The sequence below is a fragment of the Mustela putorius genome, unplaced genomic scaffold (assembly GCF_011764305.1).
Source record: "Mustela putorius furo isolate JIRA1106 unplaced genomic scaffold, ASM1176430v1.1 tig00000785_pilon_pilon_pilon, whole genome shotgun sequence".
NCBI classification, from domain to species: domain Eukaryota; kingdom Metazoa; phylum Chordata; class Mammalia; order Carnivora; family Mustelidae; genus Mustela; species Mustela putorius.
Genome location: NW_025421480.1, coordinates 5,172,737 through 5,185,341, shown reverse-complemented (window position 1 = coordinate 5,185,341; position 12,605 = coordinate 5,172,737). Strand labels below are relative to the sequence as shown.

Here is a 12,605-nt window from a genome sequence, read left to right as displayed (position 1 = left end):
CCATTAAGTGTGTGGAAAGGTTTCAAATTTAATTTTTGCAAAGCAATACATATTTTTAGTATTATGTAAGGCCAACCAAGAAATCCATGTTCAATTATTTTGTTAAAATAAATATGCCAGGGTTGGAGTGGGGGATAAACAAACGGATCATACTATGTATGATACCCTAATGGTACCTTCATGTCACCATGCGTTTGTCCAAAGACACAGAGTGCAGCTCAATGTACACTACAGACTTTGAGGGGTGACGTGTCCATGTAGGGTCATCACTTGCACAAAATATCCCACTCTGGGGGAAGATGCAGATAATAGGGGATGCTAGTATGTGTGGGAGGTGGAGATATTGGAAAATCTCTATACCTTCCTCTTGATTTTGCTGTGAACCTAAAACTGCTCTAAACCAAAATCATAATAAATAAACCAGTTCACCCTGTGCAGCCACTCCTGAAATTATGAGCTCATTAACGGTTAGAATTGATGTGTCAGAAGAGATCATGACAAACTGTATTCCTTTTAATCCCTCCATCTGATTGCTTTCAATTCCTTAATCTGAAATGACTTCCTCTCCGATTGCTGGCATCACTTTCCCAACAGGGGTCAAGCCGTCTCAACCAACAGCATGACTTGGTGCCGGCACAGAATACTGTGTGTCTCAACAGCTTTTCCTTCACTTCTCACTCTCTTCCAGCACAGCCCTGGACACTTCTATGTTTCACTAATCACAGATCCTTTGATTTCAACCACAGAGGATTTCCTCCTGGTAAACACAGACAACTTAAATCTTTCTTCCTTCTCTGTTTTCTTTTGATTTATGAAAACCTGCAAGTCTATCTACATTCCTTCCTTGTGTGTGTTAAAAAATATCTAGTAAAGGCACTAGCACTAGCCAGTTTGCTTTAGGGAAAAGGAAACTGGAAGGTTACAGTGAAGTTGATACAATAAAATTAATCTCCTCCAAAGGCTAAATTGTTCTGTGGCATTTAAGAAACAATTAAGGAAGCGATTAAAGGCTAAGTGGAGTCTGTCCATTTAGGAAAGGAGAGAGGCTTCAGAAGCTCCCTTTTCTTCCACAGCCTGTAACACTCACCGCTCCTCTCATGGTAGGGAGCGGGACGGGGAGGGATACTAATCAGGGGACCCGCAGGGTCAGGAATGTTGGAATAAAGCTACATGAAGTAATTTGGAAGTAAGGTTAAATATAATCTTGGTTCATGAAAAATCAAGTGCTGGAGAGAATGAGGGCCAGGAGCAGCTCTTACGCACCACTGGCAATGACCTCGTCAACCACATCCCCAACAAATCTGCCTTGTCTCCTCAGGGCATGTACTCGGGAGACACATGCCAGAATGCTCAGAAGAACACTTTTCATAACAGACAAAAACACTGGAAACAGCCCAAATGGCCATCAGGGAGGAGTGAACAAATCAATTACGGTATATTCACACAATGAAAGGCAATGATATGAGTATTTTAGTAATGCTATAAACGAGAAGAGTAAGTCCCAGACGACTTCATCCTGCACGATACTCTGACAAAATAAAGATGAGTGAAGCTGAATCCTGGATACATGTATCTACATAACTGTTAGGAGTATGTATATTATTTATGTGTACATATAGGAGATAAATATATCATATATACATAAGACACACACATGCACATATGCAAGAGAATCATAAACACAAGATTCCAGGCAATGCTTATACGCTTACAATGGGTGAGGGAGAAGCAGAAGTTAATACAAGCCACTAGCAATGTGCAGATTCTAGGGTTGAGGGGTGAGTTCAGTTGCTGCTGCTGCTTTTTAGTATTAATTTTAAAAAGTCAATAGAAGTCTTCTCCAAGCCCACGATGTGTTCAGAATATGTCCTGAAACAAAGATTATAATTCCAGGGGTCCCTGGGTGACTCAGTTGGTTAAGCGTCTGTGTTCAGCTCAGGTCATGATCCCAGAGTCCTGGGATGGAGTCCTGCATTGGGCTCCTTGCTTGGTGGGAAGCCTGCTTCTCCCTCTGCCTGCTGGTCCCCCTGCTTGTGTTCTTTCTCTATCACAAATAAGCAAATAACATCTTTAAAACAACAACAAAGATTGTAATTTCAATTCTGTGTAACTAAAGTTCGACTAAAACTAAAATGAAGGCATACCGGTAGATACTATAATGGTCCAGCCACAAGGATTAGTAACATGGCTAATAAAGTGTTTTCCACTTTACTTTTATTTCCCCTCCTCTCTTTCTATAAAATGTGCTTTGTGGGGGCGGTCAGCGGCCTCTTTAGCATTATGCTGGGTAGGAAGGCTGATTAGACATGAAGATACAAATGGGAAGGAAAACGTGTGTACACCAAGGCGAGCCCCCCACAGACTCTCCGTTAAGGCTCAGCCGGCTTCTGAGCAGAACCAGAAATGAGGGTGGTGAGGGGAGAGGAAACGGGACAGGGTTGGACCCTTGGGAGCAATCCGCACTTTGTGTGATGGGAGTTCTGGGACTTCTGCCCTGACAGGGATAGGACAGCTCTCTCAAGTTCACAGGCAATGGTGAAACGTCTATTTGTTCTGAGGCATCCAAAGTTGACAAGAGTAGATTGTTTTGATCATAGAATAGTCTGCAAATTAAGAGCTTTTTTGTTTTTAAGATTTTATTTATTTATTTATTTGACAGAGATCACAGGTAGGCAGAGAGGCAGGCAGAGAGAGAGGAGGAAGCAGGCTTCCTGCTGAGCAGAGAGCCCGATGCGGGGCTCGATTCCAGGACCCCCGGATCATGACCTGAGCTGAAGGCAGAGGCTTACCCCACTGAGTCACCCAGGTGTCCCTGCAAATTAAAAGCTTTAATAACAACTAGTCTAGCCTGTTTGTGCATAAGCAGAGCTCTGAGGAGATTCCTCGGTTATGTAATTCCGGGTTGACCCGGTTGTTCTGTTTTTCTGCCTTCTTTTCCCGTCTCCTCTTACTTCCTTCTCTGTAAGTCATGGGTTTTGGTGGACCCCACCCTGGTCTGCTCTATGGGCACCTAACTTACCATTTAGAAACACTGTTTGAAAATTTCTTTTATGTAAATGATCCAGTGTTTCACTGGCCTGCCTTTTTTTTTTTTAATATTTTATTTATTTGTTTGAGTGACACAGAGAGAGAGCACAGGAGCCATGCGGAGGGAGAGGGAGTGGGATAGAGGGAGAGGGAGAAGCAGACTCCCCGATGAGCAGGAAGCTGGTCTCAGGGCTCGATCCCAGGACCCGGGGATTAAGACCTGAACCAAAGGCGGAAGCTTAACAACCAAACCATCCAGGCGCCCCACTGCCAGCCTGCTTTTATCAAGAGGATTTGCCAAATTTCTGTGGGTTCCATGTGACCTCTCCAGCAATGATCATTCAGACGTCCAATGATAATGAGAAAACTGGATCTTTTAATTTATAAATGCTGATCCTAGTAGGGAGGGGCACTGTGACTATAAAAATGTCATGCATTTTATGCCTTGTGATTATAATGTGTTTGAAATTAACCTGATAGCATGTTAAACACATGTCAACTCTTTGACTTTATGAAGCGTATAAAACTCTCCCTAAGATTCCTAGGCTTTTCTGAGTTTGTCCCCAAACAGAAAAGCCTGTTTATACCTCCCACTCATCCAACTATATTTTGATTTCTCAAGAATTTGATCTTTGAGCGTATGAATGGAATGAAAAGAACCAGGATGTTAACTGCACTTGCCATGAAATAAGCACATAAAAATGTCTTCACACTTTGTTGGTAATGGTTCCATCTGCCAGAACTGCATACGTTCTGAGTTTTTAATTTTAAACCTTACCCTGAATACGCCAGCTTGTATCACCTGGATGTGGTCTTTGAGGGCAAGCAGCAGTCTCAACCTTCCTCCCTCCCTGATGCTTTCTGTGGGGGCTCTTAGGACTTTTCCTCCAGCCTTGATCCATCTTGAGAACTCATCTCTGACTAGCGAACCTCTTTCTACCTGGGGGGTCTTACAGGTTTCTCCATCTCAACGTGCCTCAAATCCAACCCATTCACCTCCCTCGAACTTCAAACCTCCTCCTCCTCCTCCTTCTGGATTCCATAGCTTAGAGGCTGGCAGCACTGCCCACTAGTTCACCCAACCAGGACACTTCAGGGAACGCTGAACATCCCGTTCTATTTGCCAATACATATTTAATCAGACAACAAGTCTTGTTGATCCCCTTGAGGCTTTCCCAAACAGACTCTCTATCCTACCCCCCATTCTCTTTTCAAGGCTCTCATGACCTTTCACCTGAATGATGGTGTCGGCTTCCCAGTCTCTACCTATCCACGCCACGCTCCATAGACTGGGTGTCTCCGGAAACAAAAATCAGAGGATGCATTTTCTGTCTTATAGCCCTTTATTTGCTCCACAGAAATCTTCGGGGAAAAGTACCAAATTTTCAATATGACCGAAAAGATCCTTATATGTGACCCCAACTTCTCTTTTTCATTCAGTTCATTTTTTTGCCATTCCCTATCTGTAATAGGCATACCAAAACCACTGCTTATTTCCTGAATATACCATGCATTTTTACACTTTAGATGCCTTTGAATACAATATTCCCTTTGCCTGAACAATCCTTTCCTGCCTTCTCCATCTGGAAAAGCTTTTGTCTTCTTTTAAGATTCATATTTTCAGGCACCTGGGTGGCTCAGTGGGTTAAAGCCTCTGCCCTTGGCTCAGGTATGATCTCAGGGTCCTGGGATCAAGCCTGGCATTGGGCTCTCTGCTTGGCGGGGAGCCTGCTTCCTCCTCTCTCTCTCTATCCACCTCTCTGCCTACTTGTGATCTCTCTCTGTCAAATAAATAAATAAAATCTTTAAAAGAAAAAAAGACTCTTATTCTCAGTACAATTCTTCTTGATACCTCTCTTCCTCCAAAAGACTTATTTGCCTTTTCTTCTGTAATGCCACAAATGTCTGCGTGAATATATGTGTTCTGATATCTCCCACAAAGAACAGAATTATTTACATTCCCGTCTGACTTTCCCACAGGCTATAAGTGCCCTGAGAGTAATAATATTTCTAGGGCTTATATTTTACCACTCTTTCTATTTCTAGTCCAAACCATAATACCTGATACTTAGTAAGAACCCAGCATTTTTTAATAAAAATAGAAAATTAGATAAACATGAAGGAAAAAATTAGTGTTCCACAATCTTACAGTGTTAAAATTTTCTATGGATATAAATTATTGGATATTTATTATATATCCATATATGGATATATATTATATATATAAAGTATTATATATAAATATATAATACTTCTTTTAAAAATGGTACCATGTTGTATATTTTATTTTGTGATTTTGTTTTAAAAAATAAATAGGATACTGTGAATATATTTCCATTGCAGAAAATATTTTAAATCAGAATTTGAAACAATCGCTTTACAGTTCATTGTCTGCAATGCCCTTATATTTGGACATTGAAGTTATTTTATTTTGGGATGCCTGGGTGGCTCAGTTGGTTGAGCGGCTGCCTTCGGCTCAGGTCATGATCCCAGCGTCCTGGGATCGAGTCCCGCATCAGGCTCCTTGCTTGGCAGGGAGCCTGCTTCTCCCTCTGCCTCTGCCTGCCACTCTGTCTGCCTGTGCTTGCTCTCGCTTCTCTCTCTATGACAAATAAATAAATAAAATCTTTTTTAAAAAAGGAAGTTTATTTTATTTTAATTTAATTATATTTAATATGTAATTTTTGGGATTGCAGTAATGGAATGGTGCCCCAGCAGCGGCGGGGCCGCAGCACCAGGCGGAAATGAAGAGAAGAGCAGAACGAGCGCGGACAGAGGGCAGAGGAGGCAGGCAAACAAACAAGCTGGGAGGGGACGCTGCCAGCCTCGAGGGCCGGAGGAGTGGGTCGGATCTCTGGGTTTGTTTTTGAAACAGCTGCAAAGCAGGTGGGAGAAACCGAGGGTGCGCGGGACGAGTTATTTTTACGGTTTTGCTGTGAGTTTTGAACAGCCTCCAAACCGGGTGTTTCTGAGAGACCATGTTAAAGATTCTTCATTGCATTTTGTTTTATTTTTAAGGACAGTTTTTTGTCTCAAGCCAATACCTCCCTGAGGCCAGCTTCAAGACATGGGTAGCTGGCCTCTTTGAGTGGACAGATTCATGAGCAGGTGCACGCGTGGGTCATGGACAGACTGACTGACCATATCTGGGGCCAAGGAAAGAAAAACGGGCAGTTAAGCTTTGAGCTGCCTCAAGTTCCTGGTTTCATCTCAGGTGCAGCTCACAAGGCAGTAAATGAAGCAGGCCCTGCAGGGTAAGTTCTCTGTATCACACAGGTAACAGCCGAATTTACAAGACACCTTAACGATCTGTCTGGGTAGCAACAAAATCTGAAGGCATTAGCCAAACCTCCCGAAGAAGCAGAGATATGGCTGAATAAGAAGGGAGACAGCTAGGATAAATGCCTTTGATGAGTCGGATCGGAGCACAAGGGAAGCTACACAAGAGACTGAGAGGAGAACCAGAGCACGGGATCAAGACTCGTCCTTAGCTTGGAGCGAATTCCGGATGACCTCCACAGTCACAGAGAAACCCACTCCCCTTCTGTTGGCAGAAGGTCCTAGATACTAGTGCAGAAGGAAGCGAGCGTTTCTCACATACAGGGCTCAGTGTCTGGGGAGTAGGAATCAAGAGTGGAGGGAACAGAGTTTAATTTACTTTCATATCAATAAAATAATAATAAAGGCTCATAGTAATTATGTCCTTTACATGGTTTATCTCATTAACCTTTGCAGAAGACCGAAATAGAGGCCTTGCCCCAAGCTATAAAACATTCGATGGTCTCTGTGTGTCTAGATATTGACTTTGGCAAAAGGGAAAATTCTGGGTGATATTTGATTTCTGTTTTTATAACGGCTAGATTGAGAACAAAGCTAAAGATGAGTGGATAAGGAAGTGTGAAAAGGAAGCAGTCGAATTTCAGAGTTAAAAGACATAGCCATCTGGTGTTCTGAGTGATTTTCTGGGCTTCCGGCTGATGCCTTACCCTCACTGTCAGAAACTGCTTTGTCCCATTCAGGTGAGTAGAGAGTGAGCGGTAAGGTGGAGAGATCCCAGGAACCCAGGACAAAACACAGTCTAGAGCCAGCCCAGCATCAAGACCACTCTGACCCTATAAACCCACGAGGGACTCCAGCAAATATGCCTGTGACACGCTCTCCCAGAGTCAAGGTGAAGTTGCTTCAAAGGCAATTTCATGAACAGAGGTCACTAACCTGACTCGAATCCTAGGAGATGGGCACGATTATGGAAACCAAGTCATAAGGATCATAAATGTGTCTCCTCATTCTGATGGTTTGAAAGACTTCACCCTCTCAATACTTTTCCCAGGAGAATTTTGTTGGTCAAACACAGGGATGACGGATCACTAAACAATGTGTAGTGGGGCCGCTTGTGGGCAGAGGAGACAGAAGAAAGACTTCAAGGCTACCCTGTGATACCTCTTTGAACGTGTGCTTGGATGGCAGGCTACAGCTGAGCCTGGAATCCTCAGTAGCTCTTCCAGCTAAAGCTCTTGGCTTTCCCCCAAAAATGAGGCTCGAGGAGCTGTAGCTATTGCTGAAAGTGTGGCTTTCAGCATTTTCACCATGGCTCTGCTTGTTTCTACCCTACAGGTAAACACTGCAAACAGTCACCAGAAGCAGCATTTCTGAAAACCACGGACCTGAGTATGAACATAGCTTCAGGATACCAGACAGGTTAGTTAGACTTTCTTTTGACTTCACTGGTTTGCCACTTTGTAAAAACAGGAAGAGATCACTAACACAGAGTAAGGCCACTAATGGGCTGTTTTCCTCTTCCTGCCTCCGCCGCCAGAGGCTACAGAATCAGAAAGCTACCCCCATAGACTTTCTTCCAGCCTGAAAGGGAGCGGTTGTTTTTCAAATCCATTTTCAAGATCATCCTTCAAGGATGACATTCCTTAGGAAAACATTGTCTTTCTTTTAATTGCCCACAACTTGTAAGCACACGATTCCCCATTTCTGAAAGCAAACTCACACACACAAAATATTTTGTGTGTTTGACGGTATAAGGCCCTGAGATGACCTTTATAAAAGGGAAGGGAGTGGGACCCAAAGATAAAACAATCTCAAGATTTAGAAAATTAAATACATTTTATGGGCAAATAAACCATGTATATGAATAACTTTTATAGGATGCAGCATGTGATAAAGGCAAACAACTTTGTCGACATTTCCAGGAGAGAAGAGGTCTTCACAGGCTGAAATGATCCTTTAGTAATGACATTGGCTGGGGACTTGGGGAGCAGTGTTGCACACAAGGAGGAAAATGTCTAAGTTGATACAGTGATCTTCCTCAATATTCAGATTAAAGTTTAAAAAAAAAAAAAAAGCAACTTTCACCAGCTTAAGATCATGGTTTAGTTTCTGTCACCTTTCATTTCTCAGTAAGAGTTGCTTCCTTGATCTGTTGATTTCTGACCTCCTTGACTTGACAGGTCTTTAAAGAAAAGAAATTAATTGGTCTATCATGGGGTCAGATGATCTCTTATAGTGAGGCAAGGACAAATTCTTAGGGTGATTTTTCAGTGGGCAAGGCTACTACTGAAAAAAAAAAAATAATGTGAATTCACTGTACCCTTTGGGCTTTTTTTTTTTTTTTTGAGATTTTCTTATTTATTTGAAAGAGAATGAGAATGAGTAGGAAGGACAGAGGGAGAGAGAATCTCAAGCAGACTCCACACTGAATGGGAAGCCTGACATCGGGTTTGATCTCTTGACCCTGAAATTGCGACCTGAGCTGAAATCAAGAGTTGGACACTTAGCTGACTGCACAACACAGGTACCTTCCTTTGGACTTCAAAGGAAAAGTTCTCAACTCTGTTGCATTTTTCTCTTTAGGGGCTGGGGAGAGTCTTTAATGCGTTAGACAGTTTAAGACACTAGGATATGGCCCATTGGCAGGAAGAGATTGGGAAAGGTGAACAGAAAGATACAAGAAAGAAGTTGAGTGAGAAAATTAGTTTGTCCTCTGTGTTTTAATTTAACCTTCTTGAATTGCTTTATTTAATACTTTGTTTCATTAGATGCTCAGTATTCAAGGTTTTGTCTATTGCGACATTTCCTTCATCGTCCGATCCTTAAGAGAGTTTTCCATCCCTCTCGTTCATCCGTCTATCAAATACTAACTAAATAATAACAGTAAGTCACATTGGACATGGTTCCAGCCACTGGGGTGCATTTGTAAATATAAGCTTGTGTTCTAGTTGGAGTAGATAGTTAATGGGCTAAAATTCAAAAATAAATAAGGTATGTAATTTCTGGTCCTGATGGATAATATTAAAACAAACAAACATAAAACAGGGAAATGATGAAGCCAAGCAGGTAGACAGGCTCAGTTCTAGTGGGCCTTTCGATAAAGAGTTGGGTTTTATCTCATTTGCAAGGGGAAACCATCACAAAGACTATTGGCAAAGAGTTAACTACTTAACTATTGGCAAAGAGTTCTAGTTACCAGACTTAGGTTTTAGGAGGATGGTTGTGGCTGCTCGGTGGAGAATGGACTGTCCGTGGATAAGAGTAGAAGCTGGGCACCACAAAGGAGGTGGATGAAGGCTGATGATGGTCTGGACGGGTGGTGGCCTTGGCCAGAGTTGACACTGATGTTGGAGGTAGAGCCACAAAAGTTTACAGGTGGAGTAAAAGAGGAAGGGAGGTTTGCACATAAAATGAAAAGGGGACTCAAACACGATTCCTGGGCATGAGCCTCTGCAATGGGGTGGGTGATTCCTTTGCAGAGTAATTTTAGTCAGTTTTTGTTTTGGAGTTTTCTTCGGTTTTGGTTTTGTTTTGTTTCGGGGAGAGAGAGAGAGAGAGAGAGAGAGCATGAGCAGGGACGAGGAGAGGGGGAGTGAGAATCTTAAGTAGGCTCCACGCTCAGTGCAGAGCTCAACTCAAGGCTGGATCTGACAACCCTGACATCATGACTTGAGTCAAAATCAAGAGTCAGGCACTTAACCAACGAGCCACCCAGGTGCTTGGAATTTTAGTTGCTTCTAATACATATCTTCTACGTTCTAGCACAGGTATGTGCCCAGGTAATGAACTGGTTACATGACAAGAATGTAAGTGTTACTCAGCAAGAAATCCACGGGTGACACCCACATTTTTATGGGTCCCCAAATCACCTATGCAATCACGTATTTGTCACCTCCCCTTTGCTAAGAGGCATTCTAAGAGGTGTCCCTGCTGCTCCCATAGTCTGAGTCTTAGACAAACACAACAGGGTCTTAACTAGTCTATCTTGTCTTAAAATTTCCACTCCTTCACCACACACTAGCTCAAGGGATCTTTTAGAAATCACAGCTCACTTTCTGCCTAATGTCCTCCAGTGGTTTTGCATTGTGCTCAGGGTGAAACCCAATCTTCTTGCCCTGCCCTGTAAGACCCGAGGGGACCTGACTCAGCTCACCTTCCTCAGGGGCCCCTCTTCTCTAGCCTCACTCTCTCTGCCTTTCTGTCTGCTCCTTGAACACCTCAGGGGTTCTCTTCTAGATATCTCCTCTCTCTGGAATGCTTTCTGTAGCCCCTCACAAGGTTGCATTCTTCTATTCGGGTCTCTGGTCATATACGCCCCTCAGAGAGGCTGTCCCTGACCAGACTAAACAGATACCCACAGAGACTTCCTGCAGTCCTCCCCTATTTGCATTTCTTTACAATGTCTGTCTCTCACTGAAATGATTTATTTGTTTTCTTCTCCACTCGTTCACTTCCCAGGAATGTTCACCACTGTATTCCTGGTAACTAAAACAGTGTTGGCAAATAGTAGGCACGCAGTGACATTTTGGTGAATACATAAATCTCACTTCCTGCAAAATTTTTATGGGAAAGACTTGGACTGAGACCCAAAGAAATGACAACATGTGTCACATGCATTGACCCACATGACGTGTGACAGCATTCCTTAGCAAACTGAGATCTAGAACCAGAAATGTTAGAGGAGCTGTCATAGTGCTTTGGGTGAGAAGCTCCTAAGAAAGGCAGAACGAAAGACAAGAATCAGCATAGACTTGATAAATAAATGTGTGGTATGAACTACACCAATTTCTATGCAGCCTTGAACAGTGTCTGACACATACAAGGCTCTTAAGAAATTTTTGTTGAAAAAAAGAAGAAGAAGAAGAATTTTTTGTTGAGTAAATGAATAAATGAATACCTACGAGCTAAAAGCCTATAAATGGGTACAGCAAAGGCGAAAACAAAATGGTTAAGCTTTTACCAATAGTGATTTTTTTTATTCCAAAATAAGAGAGTTCTCTTGAGGGGAGAAAAACACGATCTACTTGGGGCAGCACCACATGAAACAGACCAGCTTTGGTAAGATAACAATGGCAGCAGATAAGAGACCCCTGCCACATCTTCTAGGTGTGAGGTAAGGCTCTGCAGTTTCGTCTCTTGTGCCCAGTGACAGGGGAGCCCCTCACTCCACCACCTAACATTCTCCGTGGGATCACCCAAATAAGTCAGGACATCAAGCAGGTGCTATTCCCCAGGACCCAAATAAATAACTAGCCAACATCCTACATAACAATTTTGAATTTGCTTTTATTCTTATTATTAGTATAAATTGAGTTATTCACCAAAGGAGGCAAACGCTTGGATTAAAATGACTACTCACACTAATTTCTGTTTTAAAAACATAGCCAACATGGAGATGCATCCAATTCAATTTGCTCTGATTTTCTGTTTTTAAGAAATGCTACACCAAAATGAGCAGGGAAAACAGACACCTTTGTATTTAATGGAAATAAAAATACCTTTTGCAGAAAAGATCAAATCACCACTAATACCATATTTAAAATAGGTGTGTTTAAGTATCAGAGAAGTTTCACAAGAAGATGGACAGTCAGTGCAAGCGACTTACAATAATTATTAAGACTAATAATAATATAATTACCACTAACAGGGATAATGTATCCAAATAGAGTCTTACCAAGCCACCACCAATGACAGCTATTTTTTTCCTTGGAATGTCAGATGAATCCATAACTGCCAAAGTATTTTTGTGATTGTTGTAGCTCCTGTCACAAAGGAGACTGTGTCTCCTGGCGGCTGGCTCCCCGCCTTTATATTGCCCAGAGCCCTGTCCTGTGAGCCAGCTCTGTGTTTGAGCAGGGCTAATTTCCCCTTGAACTTAGAAGACAGCATTTAACTCCTTAGCGGCTCGAAGCACAATCAGCTCAAGCTGAAGCAAAAAGAATTCACTGCAATAAACAAATTTTGAAAAATCCAGCCACGTGAAGACAGCCACTCGCTGTCTTGCATGTAAGACGGGGAATTTTTTTTAAAGCCTGGTCTTCCGGCTTTTCTTCTTCTGTTTTCTGCTGCATGGATACTTACTTTCTTTTTCATTCACGATTAACCATGAATGAAACTTCCCCCATCTGAAGTCCTAAAGCATCTTACAATTCTCTGGGAGAGTGAGGTCGTTTTGGTGTCACAACTGCTGTATGATTTATTCCAGTTATTAAAACCAGTCAGGAAGCACACCTAGAGCGTCCTCATGGATTGTCTCTAACAGACCGCCAGGAAGATTTTTTTTTTTTCGTATTAATTGT

At 42.4% G+C, this 12,605-nt stretch overlaps 1 protein-coding gene across 1 annotated transcript in view; it reads right to left on the bottom strand.

Annotated features, from left to right (window-relative positions):
- The window catches only part of KMO (kynurenine 3-monooxygenase), a 46,464-nt gene extending 34,150 nt beyond the window's left edge, over positions 1 to 12,314 (bottom strand). Inside the window, 1 exon segment of the mRNA XM_004756753.3 lies at positions 11,981 to 12,314. Within this exon segment, the coding sequence (XP_004756810.3) occupies positions 11,981 to 12,034 (54 nt within the window). The 5' untranslated portion in view covers positions 12,035 to 12,314.
- Positions 12,315 to 12,605: the final 291 nt, after the last annotated feature.